At 43.4% G+C, this 18815-nt stretch overlaps 2 protein-coding genes across 3 annotated transcripts; one reads left to right on the forward strand and one right to left on the reverse strand.

Annotated features, from left to right (window-relative positions):
• Positions 1-85: 85 nt before the first annotated feature.
• LOC110000130 (uncharacterized) lies at positions 86-2441 on the forward strand. The gene is made up of 6 exons (XM_020655309.3): positions 86-485; positions 878-985; positions 1433-1744; positions 1823-1936; positions 2048-2149; positions 2219-2441. The coding sequence occupies exons 2-6, from the start codon at positions 940-942 to the stop codon at positions 2296-2298; spliced, it is 654 nt and encodes a 217-aa protein (XP_020510965.2). The 5' UTR covers positions 86-485; positions 878-939; the 3' UTR covers positions 2299-2441.
• Positions 2398-18349, reverse strand: LOC110000119 (arf-GAP with Rho-GAP domain, ANK repeat and PH domain-containing protein 1). 2 transcript variants are annotated; one of them, XM_020655294.3, is made up of 26 exons: positions 18131-18349; positions 16550-16626; positions 16416-16477; positions 15612-16085; positions 14532-14630; positions 13441-13633; positions 13257-13355; positions 12723-12827; positions 12509-12569; positions 12214-12334; positions 11690-11954; positions 11310-11509; positions 11111-11196; positions 10428-10610; positions 10128-10196; positions 9039-9138; positions 8291-8347; positions 7829-7958; positions 7239-7338; positions 6852-7053; positions 6510-6555; positions 5634-5848; positions 5254-5463; positions 4277-4382; positions 3711-3852; positions 2398-3103 (listed from the first exon to the last, which is right to left on the reverse strand). In XM_020655294.3, exons 2-26 carry the CDS (start codon positions 16624-16626, stop codon positions 3035-3037), a joined length of 3471 nt encoding a protein of 1156 aa, XP_020510950.2. In that variant the 5' UTR covers positions 18131-18349; the 3' UTR covers positions 2398-3034. The 2 variants fall into 2 exon arrangements, with proteins under 2 accessions (XP_020510950.2, XP_020510952.2); XM_020655296.3 differs by having other exon boundaries at positions 5634-5845; positions 18131-18348.
• Between the last annotated feature and the right edge of the window lie 466 nt (positions 18350-18815).

Here is an 18815-nt window from a genome sequence, read left to right on the forward strand (position 1 = left end):
TGAGAGGGTTTTGTTCTTGTGTGCCATGATTCATGTCTTTCATGCTAATATGGCTCTTATTTAACGTCATGTCTAAATGTTCACGATCTGAACTGAAGCAGTTTTCAGACAGCTCACAGTTTGGGCCAAGGGGTCGCTGGAATATAAAGGTGAGAAAAAGGAGCTTAAACATTGGGAGTTCTCCAGGTTCAGTGCTATCAAGGTAACAGTTTGTCTTTAGTATCCCTGTGAGAGGGTTAGGGTTAGGGTACATCTGTAAAGGAGAAGGAGATAAAAGATATCTATCTGCTCTTGTTTTCTGAATTTCTAAGAGACCTCAACATCAAAGGAAACTCTCATTTAGCTGTCTGTTTTGACCACACTTTCTGTGTGATTTCCTGCTTATCTCTGATTGGTCAGTTTGTCTCTGTCACTTACACTTTGTTTCTCAATCTTTCACTTCCTAATTTGATGATACTCGAAGAAGAGGTCCGTCACACACTCAGGTCAGCTCTCTACCTGTTCCATATTCTGTTTCTTTTTATATCCGTGTGGTTGTTTGTATGGACTTACTGTATGTGTGTGTATGTATTTAAGATATATTATGTGTATTTAATGTGTGTGTGCATGTGTGTGCGTTTGTGTGTGTGAGTGTGCGTGCGTGTGTGTGTGTGTTTGTGTTGTCCGATTAAACAATAATTAAAGTTTCATTCAAACAGAATACTTTATTGAGATTTACGAAAGAAACATTTACATCTGTCAACACACACACATACATACACACACACACACATACACACACACACACACACACACACACACACACACACACACACACACACACACACACACACACACACACTTGGACCACTGAGAGAATGCGTTTCCTCTCTCACAGTGATTGACAGCTGAGGGGGTGGAGCCAGCAGTCGCAGACAGAGTGGACTACAGCCAGTGGATATGCTGTTTCTGGTGTTGCTGATGACGATGATGATGAAGAGTGACGGTCAGTCTTCATATCTGTCAACCACAGATCGTGTGTGTGTGTGTGTTGTAGTAGGAAATGAGAATCAGTCTGCAGATGAGAGTGCGTCCTCCTTATCAGATCCTTGTTAAACAGGTGAAGTTTGAGGCTTCCCATGAGGTTTGATAAGAAAATAATCATTGAGGTCAATGAACCAAAGACGAACCAACCAAACAACCAACCAATGAACCAACCAATCGATATCAACCAAGAAATCAACAGACCAATGGACCAATGGACCAACCAACAATCAACCGACTGACCGACTGACCGACTGACCAACAGACCAAACAACCACTTGACCAATGAACCAATCAAACAACCAATTTACCAACCACTCAACTTAACCAACCAAATACCTGCAACGAGTGTAGAGACTTTTAACGAGTGTAGACACCTGTCAGCTGATGTTTGTGTGCTTGACTCCAGCTGTAGAGCTCGTCACTGCACGTAGCGGGGACCGTGTCCTGATGACCTCACAGCGGCTGAAGGAGGCACGGCTGCAGCCTGGGTGGGACGTCAGGTGGACTCACCTGCATCTGGTGATGTCACGGAGTAGGAATGTGGAGCAGTGTCACCACAAACGCTGCAAACAGCAGAGCGACGGCTCGCTGTTGTTCTCACAAGTACAGAGTCAGGATGCAGGACGCTACAGCATGGAGGTGTTTGATGCCAGTGGGCAGAGACAACTGAATGAAACCTTCCTGCTGGAGGTGGAGGAGGCGGGGCTCGATAAACACGGTATATAATATAATTAGCTATACAATGTTTATAAGCATGTAAAAAAATATTTACAGTAACAGCACTGTCTGTCTGTAGGGGGCAGCAGTGTGTTGGTGGGTGTGTTCATGTTCCTCCTACTCGTCTTTATCGCCGTCTTCATCGTCATCATCATGCTCAGGAGGAGGAGCCGCCAGAGAATGACTTCAGCAGGTACATCAGCCAATCAGAGACAGCCTGATTTGTGACATGATCATTTTAATTTGATTATTTATATTAAATTATGATCTAATGAATGAATTATAATCTGCTCTCCTGGTGCAGGTCCTTTGCAGGAAAATGTGTATATAGTGATGCATGGTCACCATGGCAACAAGACGAAGAATGTGGAGGATATCCAGGATAAAGAGGAGGAGTCTCATTATGGTAACACACATACACACAAACACACACGCTAAAAGATGCTAACATGCTAACTTGTTCTCCTCTCAACAGTAAGTTGTTATCCTGTGGTTTCCATGGAAACACAAATCACAGGGCAGAAGTCTGTGGATGAAGAAGACATCTACGTGTGAAGACGATCAATCAGAGCTAACCTCATGGTAACCTGGACACAGAGGCTCACCTGTATGATGTGTAAATGTGTTTACATGAATCATAAACGTAGATCATCGTCAGTTTGTTCATGACTAATAAAGTTTTATTGACAGAGCTGTAAGGACTGAATCAGTGGTCGGAAATACAAAGACAAATAAATCTCTCCTGTTCAACAAATACTTTGATGGTTCCCTGGAGATGGTTCAACTTGTTTGTCCCTCTCAGCACCCGTAGGTGTATATGAAAATAAAACTTTCTATTGAGTCGATGACAGACTTCATTGATTGGATGAATACAGAGTTTTGTTGTTTTCTCACTTTAAATAATTGAACTCAGATAAAACGCCAGCAGGTTGATACAGTGGGCTGTAGGGGGCACTGTGAGAGAACACAACACAGTGATTTACAGTTCAGAGCTTTAATTAAAAGTTTATTATTATTAAGAAAAATTATTCTTTAAACGTTTAATAATATTAGCACTACACTGCTATATGTATAGATTTAAGTTCAATCATGAGTTTAACTGATACCCCATTCATAAAAAAGAACTAAAAAACCCCTCCTCCTCCTCCTCCTCTTTTCTTTATAAAGCCGCGATCTGCTCCTCCTCTTTTCTTTATAAAGCCGCGATCTTCTCCTCCTCTTTTCTTAATAAAGCTGCGATCTTCTCCTCCTCTTTTCTTTATATAGCCGCGATCTTCTCCTCCTCTTTTCTTTATAAAGCCGTGATCTGTTCCTCCTCCTCCTCCTCCTCCTCCTCCTGTCTCTGCCCTCCCCCGGGTGTCTGCACAGATATTTATATTTCATTATTAAAGCATTCAAAAACTTTCAGGGGAAATATTGATCGTTCTTCGTGTTGTTATGGATAGCAGCATGCTGACGTTAAGGTTAGAACCATTACTACACCATTACTACACCATTATAACAACATTATTAATCAGTATTACACCTTTATAACACCATTATTACACCATTATAACACCATTATTACACCTTTATAATGCCATTATTACACCATTATAACACCATTACTACAACATACCATCACATGTAATATGCACATGTTATGGTATGAATAAAACTACGTCATACATTAATAGTATTATAGTAATACAGTTGTTTACGACATATTCATAACATGTCTTTCATTCATCATCATGACACTGATGTTGTCAGTTGATATAACACATAACTCCTAAAACACCATCTGTTCTCCACAGCCTATCACCTCCCTGAACTCTGGCTCTCCATTGCTTTACATCAGCTGCTACCTGTCTCAGGTGTTTCTGATCTTTGTCTTCTCCCTCCACCATGCGAAGCGTCCTAGGGTCGCTCTCTAAAGCCAATCTATGATTATTATTTATGTGTTAATAACTTCACATGTGACTGACCAGGAAGAGGAGTGTGTGGTGGATGATGAACTCTCGGGTCAGACGGAGAAGGTCCTGGTTCATGGTCTGAAACAGAGTGGGGACCAGAACCACAGCCAGGTTGTGAGCAGACATCTTGTTTACCTGAGAGAACACCTGGACCCTGAGGAGGACAAGAACACACGACAGGTCTTTATCACTCTGTGAGGACAATTAGATATTATACAATTTTAACACGAGTACAGGATATAGCTGCCAGTATACTTAATCACGAATAACCTCATGCTATTATGTCCCTTTAGGAGCACCGTAGAAAATCCTCCTTACTTTATATCAAAATAAAATCAGGGTTTTAGCCAAACAGGAAGGACAAAACTATCTTAAGGAATTACAAAATAAAAGCACTGAATGTGTTAAATTGTGATTAAATAATTCATAGTATCACAGCCCTAAGATAAAGATAAAGAAAGATAAAGAAATAAAAGTGTGTGTGTGTGTGTGTGTGTGTGTGTGTGTGTGTGTGTGTGTGTGTGTGTGTGTGTGTGTGTGTGTGTGTGTGTGTGTGTGTGTGTGTGTGTCTGCGTTACATGTAAAAGTGTCCAAAAAGTGCGTTCAGTGTTGCTCGGTTGTCATCAGGAAGATGCTGTAGCAACCGTCTGTAGGCTGAAAACCTGGAGAGTTCATCTGAAACAGCTGAGAGAGAAGAACTGTCAGTAAAACTACAGCACTACTACCTGTTAATACTACAGCACTACTACCTGTTAATACTACAGCACTACTACCTGTTAATACTACAGCACTACTACCTGTTAATACTACAGCACTACTACCTGTTAATACTACCTGTTAATACTACAGCACTACTACCTGTTAATACTACAGCACTACTACCTGTTAATACTACAGCACTACTACCTGTTAATACTACAGCACTACTACCTGTTAATACTACCTGTTAATACTACAGCTCTATTACCTGTTAATACTACAGCTCTACTACCTGTTAATACTACCTGTTAATACTACAGCACTACTACCTGTTAATACTACAGCACTACTACCTGTTAATACTACCTGTTAATACTACAGCACTACTACCTGTTAATACTACAGCTCTACTACCTGTTAATACTACAGCACTACTACCTGTTAATACTACCTGTTAATACTACAGCACTACTACCTGTTAATACTACAGCTCTACTACCTGTTAATACTACAGCACTACTACCTGTTAATACTACAGCTCTACTACCTGTTAATACTACAGCACTACTACCTGTTAATACTACAGCACTACTACCTGTTAATACTACAGCACTACTACCTGTTAATACTACCTGTTAATACTACAGCACTACTACCTGTTAACACTACAGCACTACTACCTGTTAATACTACAGCTCTACTACCTGTTAATACTACAGCACTACTACCTGTTAATACTACCTGTTAATACTACAGCACTACTACCTGTTAATACTACAGTACTACTACCTGTTAATACTACAGTACTACTTTATGTATATGTACTAAGCCGGTCTCTTTAATTATTAGTACTAACCTGCAGCATGCTGCCACTGTTGTAGCTCTTTGTCAGGGATTAGACTCTGCTGCTGGCGGACATATTGTTTGAGGGCGGAGCCAGCGTCTAACACACCTTGCTCATCACTCTCCAGAGGGGCGGAGCTAGGTGATGTCATAAGAGCCTCCATTAACTTGATGACTTTGGAGGCGATGCCACAGCGCCGGTAAATGCCCTCCACCTTCAGACCTGACACACACACACGCGCGCGCGCGCGCGCACACACACACACACACACACACACACACACACACACACACACACACACACACACACACACACACACACACACACACACACACGAGGTGAGTTGTGTATTGTTTTTGTGTAGTTGTGTAGATGTTAGAGCACACACTGACCATGAGCAGTGACATGGGAGATGCAGCGTTCGATGGCGGCGGGGACTGACCCCCTGCAGCCCACGTCCATCACTGGGTACAGAGAGGGAGGGGCTGAGCTGTGATTGGCTGTAGGATGCTGTGGAGCTGCTCTCTGATTGGTCAGAGCTCTCTGCAAGTGGTCAAACCAGGACTGACAGCTGTGCTGCTCCTCAAAACGCACTGACACACTCCTGCTGAGAACAACAACAACCAACCTATGATGTCACATATACCTGTGCTTAGCTCGACCGATCACCATACAGGAATCACTTCATGTTTTGGAGTCCATATAAAACAACAGTTTATATGAACTCATTCACCAGTAACAGTAACATTTGTCTCTGTAGCCTCTTTACCAATCAGCAACTTCGTGTTTAAAAATGAAGCCAGTGCTGAAGTGTAAAATCCTGCAGTTCCTCGAGTGTCCACTAGAGGCTGGCTGCAGAAGCACAGGAAGTCACATACACACCCATTCAAAAAAGCCTGTTTTTTACAGCAGAGATTAACATGTTTACAGCCTGGTTCAAAAAACCGAATAGGTCTGATTAGCTCTGATCCTCCATAAGAGGGACACACACACACACACACACACACACACGCACACGCACACGCACACGCACACACACAGCGCTGTTCTGCCCTGACAGCTCTGAGTTTATGTGTATGTGAAGCTTGCCCTGTGTTTTTACACCCCGAGCCTCTCTCTCTTTGTTAACAACACAGATCCTCACTGTGACACTGATTTCACGTTGTGGAGGATTTAATGTGTAACAGAGAAGTAATGACAGCAGAGCTTTGTTACGAAGCTGTGCTGGAGACGAAATGGGAAAATCTGTGTGTGTGTCTGTTACACACCTGTCTGTGGTTGCTAAGGTGATAATGTTTTCAGATGGATCCATCTCTGTAAGAGAAAACACAGATGTGATCAAAGACTTTTTAAAACTGATAATAAACTCTTCTTCTTCAGGTTTTAATAAACACATGTCCTCTCTTTCCAACTGTTAATGTGAATATTTATAATATAAAAAAATAATAATATAAAATAATAATATTTAATAATAATAATTAGTTAGTTAACGTACTGCTTTATTAGAGTCTGAAATTGAAGTAGAAGATGAGACACAATTATAACACAAAACGCAATGTTTTCATAAACTCTTGGAGTATCTGAGGTGTGAACATGGAATAAATTGTTACCATGGTTGCTGAGCGTGCTCAGTTCCATCCTCACAGTCTGCTGCTTGTGTTTATTGACAGGATGAATGCTGACTCCCTCCTCCCACAGTAACAACCAGGCATCAAAGAAAAACGAGTCTTCACCCACTTCAACAACAGACACTTTGCTGGCAGCAGAAGCCCCTCCCACCTCTGCATAAGAGACACCTGCTGGGAGAATCACCTGAAAACATGAAGACAGGTTGTATGGTCAACTTTTGTTGACGTTACAAAGAGAGTTCAGGTTATATTGATAACAAGTGATTAGTTAACTCAATCTTAAACTTCAGTTAACTCGAAAACTTAAACTCCAGTTAATTTGACCACTTAAACTTCAGTTAACTCGATCGCTTACAAACTTGAGCTCACCTTCAAGATGTGGGTCAGGTGACTCAACAGTGCCTCCTGGTTGTCAGCTGCACAGACCAGCTGATCGCTGAGCGTCACCATCTGAAACTGATGATCCTCTCTGAAACACAAAGGTTTTTTATTCAGAGCTTCTGTCTGTTCAGTGTTTCTGCTCTGACAGCTCATCTAGTTTTAATTATTTTTTACTACCTCAGGGAAGATTAATATTTATATGAGCCTGCAGTGACCCAGAGTCTCCACCAGAGGGACCTGTTAAGCAGTTCGTACAGTTTGTCTCTATCTGTCAGGCAGAGCATCAAAGTGACTTGATGCTCTGCCTATCAAGTGTGGCTGTGGTTCAGTGGTAGACTTGGTCTACTCTCAACAGAAGGTCTGGGGTTCGATCCCGCAGACACACGGGGATGTGTGTTTGAGAAAAGACACTTAACCCAAAGTTGCTACTGCTGCTTCAGCGGGTTGTAAATGTGTATGAATGGATGAGTTAATACTGATGGACTCTTTACTCAGCAGCCTCTACCATCAGTGTGTGAATGTGTGCGAGTTGTCAAAAGACTAGAAAAGAACTTAATCTCAGTATCGGTAGTATTTACCCTTCTTTGAGGAACACAGAGAGAACCTCTCGCAGGTCGAGGACGTCGCACGCTGCAGAGTTGTTTTCTGACGAGAACAGAAAACGATCTTCTTCCAGTTTACCATGAAGCTCTTCCTCCTCTTCCTCAACTGCATATACACACATGCACACGCACACGCACACACACAAGCACACACACACACACACACACACACACACACACACACACACACAAACACTATGAATTTGAATTAGAGTTTAAGTGTACACAACTCGTTAGGATAAGGGACAAACCTTTCATATACTCAGTTTTATAAAAGCATCAAAGAGAATCTGGAACTTTTTTGTCCTCTGAGAGCCACCGTACAGTCGCTACCATGACTCAGAATCACGGAGAGGCAATACAAGTTATACACTAAGTAATATTTACTAATATAAACTCTTTGTGGTGTTTAAAATTAATATAGGTGAGTCACCCTACCTGAGGGGGCGTAGTCAAGCCTCCTATTAGTCGACTGTGGCAGGTATGGCGGGACCACTTTAAAAAAAGCAGAATAAACACACCTGAATAAAGAATGACATCCAGGTATTTCAAACAGTAAATCTGAGTGACCACACCCACCAGTGATGTCACAGTGTGCTGGAGAACACCAGAATGTTAACTTGTACATAAGGTGAGTACAGCAAGGTGAGAAGACCAACCAAAGGGGTTGTGTTATTGTTACTTTAAGTGTGTGTGTTTCCTGTTTACTTATTGCCTTTATGTAACGTGTTTGTATGTTTGTGTGTTACCTGTGTGTGTGTGTGTGTGTGTGTGTGTGTGTGTGTGTGTGTATTACCTGTCTGCAATTAGTGTGTGTTACTTGTTTGTGTGTGTTACCTGTTTGTGTGTGTTACCTGTCTGCTACTTGTGTGTTTGTTACTTTTTTGTGTGTTATCTGTTTGTGTGTGTTACCTGTCTGCTACTTGTGTGTGTGTTACTTTTTTGTGGGTGTTACCTGTCTGCTACTTGTGTGTGTGTTACCTGTTTGTGTGTGTTACCTGTGTGTGTGCTATTGGTGTGTTTGTGTTACCTGTTTGTGTGTGCTATTGGTGTGTTTGTGTTACCTGTTTGTGTGTGCTATTGGTGTGTTTGTGTTACCTGTTTGTGTGTGCTATTTGTGTGTTTGTGTTACTTGTCTGTGTGTGTTAGCTGTCTGCTACTTGTGTGTGTGTTACCTGTTTCTTACCTGTGTACTCATTGAGGCGTAGCAGCTCGGTCTGCAGAGCCTGATTGGCTCTCTCAGCCAGCAGGATGGGGGAGGGGTTTTGAGGGTTTGATTGACACACCTGTAGAGCGGTAAAACTGTGCGTTTACATGGGATAGCTTGATACGATTAAGTCATATACCGATTTGCTACTCAAACGGACAGCTGTCACTTGTCTGAGTATATATGTCAATCAGAGAATCGTATAAATGGTCGGAGAATGGCTGACTCCGCTACGTGGCGCTGTACCCCTTTCAACTAGTGGTTATAGATCCACTTCCGGTTGACCTATACGTCACAGCAACAACAAACTATCTGGTGGCATTCAAACAAAGCTGGCGTAGGAGGAGATGGACGACGCTACAGCTACGTACATTTCGTGCATTATTTACATTCTAATAATGCATTTTAGAAGAACAACAGATCTTTTGGCTGCGGCGATAACAGCAGAAGGACGCCGTTTCCGGCAACAACACTACTATTTATTACGTCGTCTCCTTCCACTTCTAGGTGAAAGCCCCGGCAGAAATTCTCAAGCATGCGCAGAACGCAAAATCCGATGACGATACGATGGCTGAGTTTACACGCCGTTAGTTTGCCGACTATGAACGACTTATGTACGAGTTCTTTTCCGATTATGAGATGTCCATTATGGGCCGATTTTGGTTCGATGTAGGTCGGACTAAGATGTTTACATGCGTTTAAAAAGTCCCAACAGCGTCTGATACGATCAGAAATTCGAATATCTAGCGCCATGTAACCCTACTTGACTCAGTTCAACACCTGTATGATTCACACCTGTTGGGATCCCTGACTGCACAGGTTTCACTTCACGTTTAATTTTGTCTTATTTTGCAGTGGGTGAGGTGTGTTTGAACTTCAGGTAAAACACGGATACATCATAAATAAACAACATAGTTTATCTATAATAACTTCTCTTCCAAAAACATTTAGATTTGTGTGTGTGTGTGTGTGTGTTTGCGTGTGTGTGTGTGTGTGTGTGTGTGTGTGTGTGTGTGTGTGTGTGTAGTTAATGGTTATTGATCTATGAGATTAGAGTCATAAATGAACCTTTGCTCCAGAGCAGATCAGAGACATCGTTTCTTCTACATCGTCTCCACACACCACCTGACGTAGCCTCTGAAACACACACACACACACACACACACACACACACACACACACACACACACACACACACACACACACACACACACACACACACACACAATATTGAAGTCAATTATGAGCTGATGTTTCTTGATGTGTTAAACATGAACATGAATGTTTTAGTCTCTTATGAAAATTGAACTCTAACATGAAAACTGTGAAAGTTAACGAGTCCGAGTCTCTAAAGGTAACAAGACTCACCTGATCCATTAGAGGGAGTGACGAGGCCAGAGCGTGGACTCGTTTGTAGCGCCCCCTGCTGTATTTATCCTGGATGAACCTGGACCTCTCCTCATCCGACGAGTCCGGACGCAGCTGCTCCAACGCCGGCACCGCTGGAGCCCACACCTGATTGGCCAGCCTGTTACCGTAGGCAACAAACAGCTGGGAGAAGAAAAGGTTAAAGGTCATGAATTGTGTTTACCTATATGAGTCATCCCACCCTCACCTGTATGAGTGTTTCCCCCCCTCACCTGTATGAGTGGTTCAGTCCCCCCTCACCTGTATGAGTGTTCGCCCCCTCACCTGTATGAGTGGTTCATTCTCACCCTCATCTGTATGAGTGTTGCCCCCCTCACCTGTATGAGTGGTTCAGTCCACCCTCACCTGTATGAGTGGTTCATTCTCACCCTCATCTGTATGAGTGTTGCCCCCCTCACCTGTATGAGTGGTTCAGTCCACCCTCACCTGTATGAGTGTTGCCCCCCTCACCTGTATGAGTGGTTCATTCTCACCCTCATCTGTATGAGTGGTTCATTCTCACCCTCACCTGTATGAGTGGTTCAGTCCCCCCTCACCTGTATGAGTGGTTCATTCTCACCCTCATCTGTATGAGTGGTTCATTCTCACCCTCATCTGTATGAGTGGTTCATTCTCATCCTCACCTGTATGAGTGGTTCAGTCCACACCTTGTTGTCCATCTTCAGACTGCGGACCTTGGACAGGTTGCTGCTCAGAGCTCGATGCTGACCTAAAAACAGGAGCTGTTAACATCTTGACGTTTGTAAACCAGGTGTGTTCCACTCAGTTGTCTTAATTGAACAGCTCTTTTTCAGCCTCTTTGATTGGTCTGTTAGCTCGTACCTGCACAGGCTTGACAGACGACCAGCAGAAGGTTGACTGACGCCCACTCAGGATTGGCTGAGCCACAGTCACCGCACACTTTGTTGTCCGGGTTTTCCCAAAGACGCAGCGCCACATGACTGCAGGAAAGAGCACTGCGTATAGATGAGGATAGACCCTCCAACCAGGCAGCCAGGTCCTTTGATGAATCAACTGACAGGCTGCAGACATCAAGAGAGGCCAGAGAGACAGAGGAGGCGACCACAGAGAGGAAAGAAAAAGAGAACAGGAAGAAGAAAAAAACAATGTATTAAATATTTGTTATATAGACAGACAGACAGACAGGCAGGCAGACAGACAGACAGACAGACAGACAGACAGACAGACAGACAGACCCTTACTTGAAGCTCTTGTACGGAGTGATGAGGGTAAACGAGTGTTTTCCTGTAGATTTCACGGTGGCCACGTTCAGAGGGATGGAGAAGGAGGCGATGCCCAGCTGGAAGCCCTCCTTGTTTGGGTAAATCCAGAGGTCATGACCCCATAGTGCGGCATAAACTCGGCTCCGTGGGTCCTTGATTGTGATTTGTCCATGGAGCTCGGGGGGGGCAGGACTTGGCTGGCCTCGAGATGCCAGCAGAGATGTGACCCAGCCTTCATGAACCTCTGAAAAAACAAGAAGGAGAATTAAGAATTATCAAATGCCAACCTGATCCTGCAAAACATCAACAGTGGAGCATAAAAGCAACATCATGTTTCATTTCTCCTACAGCTGGACATGGAGCAGAGCTGCTTCACAGCTGGTCCTCAGTGCTGTAGGACAACCTGCCTGACCCAGTTGACATACCTGACAGGTTTGTGTGTGCCAGTAGAGTGTTTATTAAAGAGTGTAGAGGGTGCAGGACCCCAGCAGCATGTATCTCACCGTCACTATGAGCCATGAAGTCATAATGTTTCTTCCTGAAGTAAACCGAGAATCTGCCTTTATCCTGTTTCTTTATGTTGGTGATACTGGAGACATGAAAGAGCAGCTCACTGAAACGGTCCTGTCAACGAAACAAACACAGCCCTCAATACACAGACAGAGAGACAGACAGGCAGACTGACAGATAGACAGACAGACAGATAGACAGACAGACAGACAGACAGACAGACAGACAGACAGACACGTAGGCAGAAAGACTGGCCGGCAGACAGACAGGTACGATACACTGACTTACTGTACGTTTTTTCCACAGGGACATCAGCTGTCCATCCAACGATGCCCATAAAACATTGTGTCTGTTCGAGAAACACAGAAAATATGAAGCCTGTTCATCCATCCGTCATCCAACCATCCATCCATCTATATAGCTATCTATCTATCCCTCATCCATCCATCTATATAGCTATCTATCTATCCCTCATCCATCCATCTGTGTTGGATGTATTTACCTGAAGCCCTTCCAGACGTCCAGCCAGCTTGATCGAACCACTGCACTGTGTGGCGTTGAGCCCTTGCTGCCTCCTTTCTTCCTGGACACTCTGATGGTGGCGGCTCTGCAGGACAAACACACTCAAGGTCTTTAACTGCACAAAGTTCAACACATTGTGATCACATGGACCTTTTAGAGGTAGTTCTGAACTGGTAAAGTCAAATATTGTGAGATCTGGAAGACAAAGAAAAACAAGCTAAAGCTTTGTTTCTACTGAATGGAGATGAAAGAGAACTAAAGGTTCATAGAGTTAGTTGTTGACTGTTTTCACTGATGTCTAAAGACTTGTAAAGATAAGTAGTCATCTGATGTGAGAAAGACTCTTCTGAGTGCTGTGAATACTCAACCAGAGAACTGTTCAGGGCTGCAGGCTGAGCCCCAAATTCACCTTCAGAGCATTCAGTCCTTACTGCAGAGACCTTATAACAAAGTCCCCAGAAGTCTGGACTTATAGTGAACAGAAATGGAGCTGTGGGCTTGTTTGAAAATGTACCTTGGGGTCTTTTGTTTCAGAGGCTTTCCTGACTGAGGCAGGGGAGGAGGCGGGGCCGGTCGGTTGGGGATCAGACAACCTGAAGGACTGAGTGGTTTGCTGCCAAACATGGAAATTAAAGAAGAGTTAGCTGCTGAGGACATTAGCATGTTAGCAGTAACTGTAACAGTAACTTTGTTCATACCTGTTGGAGTTAGCCGTAATGGCAGCAGGATCTCCATCTGTTGGACCGTCTGCACCAGAGTGGGTGATGCTTACTCCTGGATCTTCTTCCTCATTGGAAGAGTCAGTATCAATTTCATCCTGGCTCGCCCAACTAGCCATAACGGTGACATACGGATCCTCTCCTCGGATTGGATAAGGACTCTGCTTTACACCTGGAACCAGAACAGAGCGGAATCAGACTGGCTGTGGGGTCAACACAAGGAGGACACCTTGGTCCTTTCCGAATAGTCACAGTTCAGTAGGCAGTACGTACTATTCAGTATGGAGTTTCAGTATGCTGAACTTTCATGGTCATTCAGTATGCATTGTTTGGGTCCACCTCAGTATACTAAACATTTCAGCATGGATACTAACTTCCGGGTTTTATGCAGTATGGATCGGAGGCGTGCTTTCAGGAAATGAATTGTATTTTACCACCCACAATGCTGTGCAAAATTAAACGTAAATCATCCCGTCACGTCCGCCTCCAAATCAAAACAAACGAGCGTGGATTAATTGAATACATTTTTAATCTAGAGTTAAAGTCCCGACTGAAATCCCTACTTTTAATTAACAACAGAAAATATAACAAATATCTGCATTATTATAAAACCCTTTCTCCCTCTATTTAAATAATGATTTCACTATTTAAATGTGTATTTATTGGTTTATTTTACTTTATATTCTGTATATTACTGTCTTTCATTTGTACTTTCCTTTATGTACTGTATGTTATTTAGTTATTTAATCTGCCTTTTACTTGATTTACATTGTGATATTGTTTTTTGTTTACCTGACTGTACATGCGCATTACTCCTCTTGAATAAAGCTAAACAAAAAAAAAGAATGGGTGGATGCGGCCGGTTCGGAAACGTAAATGACGTCACTTCCTTACTGAATGAATCAGAAGAAGTAGGAACAAATATCTGCCTACTGTGTGTGCATACTGAATAGTAGATACTAACAGTATGCAGCACGGGTAGTACCTACTGCCTACTGCCTACTGCATACTGAAAGATTGAGTATGTACTTGGCAATTCGGATACGGCCCTTGAAAAAAATCTCCTGTACCTCCATTTGTGGGCTCAGCAGTTCCCTCTAGTGGAGGTAATGTGACTCCTGAGTTCTGGTCTAAAGTCGATATCACCAGCTGTGACAGAGCCCCAACATCTGGACACATGAGGACAGAAGACAGCGCTCAGCCAATAAGGAAAAAAGTGTTTGTTAGTGTGTTGCCCTATTCAGCCAATGGGTGTGAACCCTCTGCTTGTTGTTTATTTTTCTCTTTCTCTGAGTGTGTGTGTACAGAGATGTTTAGGAGTATTGACCCCTAACGAGCCGCCCTCTGAGCGCTTCATGAAGCTGTCCATTTATTGTTAACTAAACACAATTTAAGAACTCAAAGCAGCAGATGATGTTTTAAACATGGAAGACCAGAAGGACTGGGTCTTTGGGAGAGTCCCCGGCGCTGGGACAGCTGACAGGTGAAACGTTTTTTTCAGATAAGGTTGCCTGGATGAGACCCGTCAAAAATGTCTCGGTTAATCTGAAGTCCAGATTCCTCTGACTGAGCACGGTTTTGAACATTGATTTTTCTCAAATGTAGGGTGGGGGGGGGGGGGGGGGGGGTGGTAGATCTTGTTGCCGCTAGATTACTCCTGAAATTGCCTAAAGGATTGTTTATAGGACAGCCAAAAGGCAGTTAGCTATTTTTATATGTTTTACATCTCACCACTCTGTAGAAGGAACAGTATGTGAGCACCGTGTTATTTCATAATGAAGTCACAAGTGTACTACAGCGTTTTTAGTCCTTTTCATGGATCGGCATGCACGATGGTTGTTACCAAAGTGCTGTTGTCCGAACGAGGAACTTTTAAAAAAAGTTTCTGTTTTAAGTTAATTGTTATTGTGTTAATGGGGCCTCATAAAGTTGAAGTTGAGTTGAGAAAGAAACGGATCACAGACCTCTGAGGCCTGAGGACTAATCAGAGTTTACAGAACAGTTTGCCATGTGGGGACTAACGCCTTAAAAATCAGAAACTAGTGAGACTGGCTTTAACCAGGTTTACTCTCTAAACAAAGCTCCACTGAGATCGTCTCTGTTCACTGATTGGCTGATTGATTGATTAATTAAATGATTGGTTACTGTACCTGTGTTAGGGTCTCCAGCAATACTCTGCAGTGAAGGGGGTGGGGCTGAGGGCGTGGCCTGGGTCGTCATGGAGCTGTCAGCTGGATTTGCCACACTGCTAACAATTCCTGCTAAACTTGGTATGTTAGCTAAAGAGCTAACAATGCTGTCTAAGTTAGTAGCACCTTTGTTAGAATCAGGTACAGGTAAAGGTGTGTCGGTGGAGGAGGAGTTTATTGTAACAGCAGCTGGGTTAGCAACAGTGCTAGCAGCTCCTGCTAAGCTAGGTATGTTGGTGGCTATGCTGTTCACCATGGTGTCTATGGAGGGGGGGGCAGACGGGGCCAGGGGGGCAGTCGGGGCTGGGGAGGAGCCACCGATGAAATTTGCAAATCCAGCCAATGACGGGATGTTGGTGGCGATGATGTCAGTGATGCCTGCCAGAGTCGGGAAGACGACGCCATTGTGAGGAGGAAGAGGAGGGGCTTCATCACCTGAGGTAAAGGATGCAGTGACATCATCATCAGACATCAGCTGACACACCTGACAATCAAAGAAACTAAATTGTGTGTCAATATAAAAAGAGTAGAGCTCTGAAGACTGGTGCTGTTATGTGCTTATAAAATAAATTGACTGAGGTTAAAACACAAATTCATGTCATCAACATTGAAACAGGACTAAGCTAAAATGATCTCATCAGCAGTCACAGGACAAACTGGTTTTAGAACATCCACAACAAACCGGTTCAACGGTTCAGATTAAAACCAGCAGCAACGCGTCAGACTTCACTCAAAAAGAAGAGGCTCCACAGTCACACTGCATACCTGTGCTCAGGTGATCTCCATTAGAGGATGCAGGTAGCAGGTCGTTCTCACCAACCAGGTTTCTAAAAATAGCACACAAAGTTTGATAAAAAATGGTGTCTAATGTAATTATGCGGATAAACAGGTGAACTTACCTGTCCAGAGAGGAGGCAGAGCCTGGACCGTCCCTCATATAACGATTCCGAGGCTTTGGGACAGGAGGAGGAGTCATCTGAGACAGACAGACAGGTGTAACTACAGACAGACAGGTGTAACTACAGACAGACAGGTGTAACTGCACTCAGACAGACAGGTGTAACTACAGACAGACGGGTGTAACTACAGGCAGACAGGTGTAACTACACTCAGACAGACAGGAGTAACTACAGACAGACAGGTGTTACTACAGACACAGGTGTTACTACAGACAGACAGGTGGAACTTCACTCAGACAGACAGATGTAACTATATACATACAGGTGTAACTACAGACAGACAGGTGTTGCTACAGACACACAGATGGAACTCCACTCAGACAGACTGGTGCAACTACAGACAGACAGGTGTAACTATAGACCGACAGGTGTAACTACAGACAGAAAGGTATTACTACAGACAGACAGGTGGAACTTCACTCAGGTGTAACTATAGACATACAGGTGTAACTACAGACAGACAGACAGACAGGTGTAACTACACTCAGACAGAGAGGTGTAATTACAGACAGACAGGTGTAACTACACTCAGACAGACTGGTGTAACTACAGACAGACAGGTGTAACTATAGACAGACAGGTGTTACTACAGACAGACAGGTGGAACTACAGACAGACAGGTATAACTACAGACAGACAGGTGTTACTACAGACAGACAGACAGACAGGTGTTACTCTAGACACACAGGTGTAACTACAGAGAGACAGGTGTTGCTACAGACACACAGATGGAACTACACTCAGACAGACAGGTGTTACTATAGAAAGGCAGTTGTAACTACACACAAACATGCAGAACTACAGACACACAGTTGTAACTACTGACAGGTGTGACTACATACAGACAGGTGGAACTACAGACAGACAGACAGACAGACAGATGGAACTACAGACAGACAGACAGACAGACAGACAGACAGACAGTTGGAACTACAGAAAGAGCGGTGTTACAGATAGACAGGTGTTACTACAGACACAGAGGTGTAACTACACTCACACAGGTGCAGCTACAGACAGACAGACAGACAGACAGACAGACAGACAGACAGACAGACAGACAGACAGGTGTTACAGATAGACAGGTGTTACTACAGATACTCACACAGGTGCAACTACAGACAGGCAGACAGACAGACAGACAGACAGGTGGAACTACAGAAAGAGGTGTAACTACAGACAGACAGACAGACAGGTGGAACTTACAGAAAGAGAGGTGTAACTACAGACAGGTGTAATTAGAGGTAGGTGTATCTACAGACAGCCAGGTGTTACAGACAGACAGGTGTAACTACAGACACACAGGTGTCACTACAGACACACAGGTGAGACTACACACAGACAGGTGTAACTACAGAACGATAGGTGTTATAATAGACGGACAGGTGGAACTACAGACAGACAGGTGCCCCTACAGACACACAGGTGTAACTACAGACACAACTTAATAACATTTGAAAGAATTAAACTTAAACTTCAGATGAAGAAACAACAAAACAAAAAAGAAAATCATGGTGTTCCTACCGTAACAAAAAATCCTCAACCACCGACACCGGGCTCCTGCTGCTCACCACGACGTCTGTTTACCTGTACCTGTCAAATACCAGTCTGACTGTCGCACGTCTGACTGTTCACTCGTCTGACTGTTCACCTGCATTTGAAGTCCAGCTTTCAGTTTCAAATGTTGACGCCTCAGATCTACCTGCACTATAAAAAACGTATCAGTCACATCTTGTATGTGTTTGTGTGTGTGTGTGTGTGTGTGTAAGGTGCAGCATACCTGAGCTCTTCGTCTCAGCTGTTATTTTCTGTGAATGTTTTTACAGTGCATTCAGCAACATGTCACTGGTCCAACCTGCTGCAGGAATGTAGGTGTGCGTGTGTGTGTGTGAAAGAGATCTTTGGCCTCAGATCATTTGGAGGCCGTTCTTTTTGTTTCTTTTCCTTTTTTCAAACTTTATTGAAACCGTTTGTATTTCTTTCTGCAGCGTCACTTAATGATTTCAAACTTGATTTAAACTGTCAGTGAGTTTTTACAGAGTGGTCGTCCTCTCAGTCACAATAATCTTAATTTTAAAACCTGATGAAGAAGAAAAATCACTGAAGTTTAAAGAACAGAATTAAGTCTCATGTTTTTAAAGACGTGTGTCAGACTCACTCAGAATAAAGACTCCCAGCTTCACCAGCTAACTTGGCTACTGGTGTTTCA

This window comes from Labrus bergylta, chromosome 14 (genome assembly GCF_963930695.1).
Source record: "Labrus bergylta chromosome 14, fLabBer1.1, whole genome shotgun sequence".
NCBI classification, from domain to species: Eukaryota; Metazoa; Chordata; class Actinopteri; order Labriformes; family Labridae; genus Labrus; species Labrus bergylta.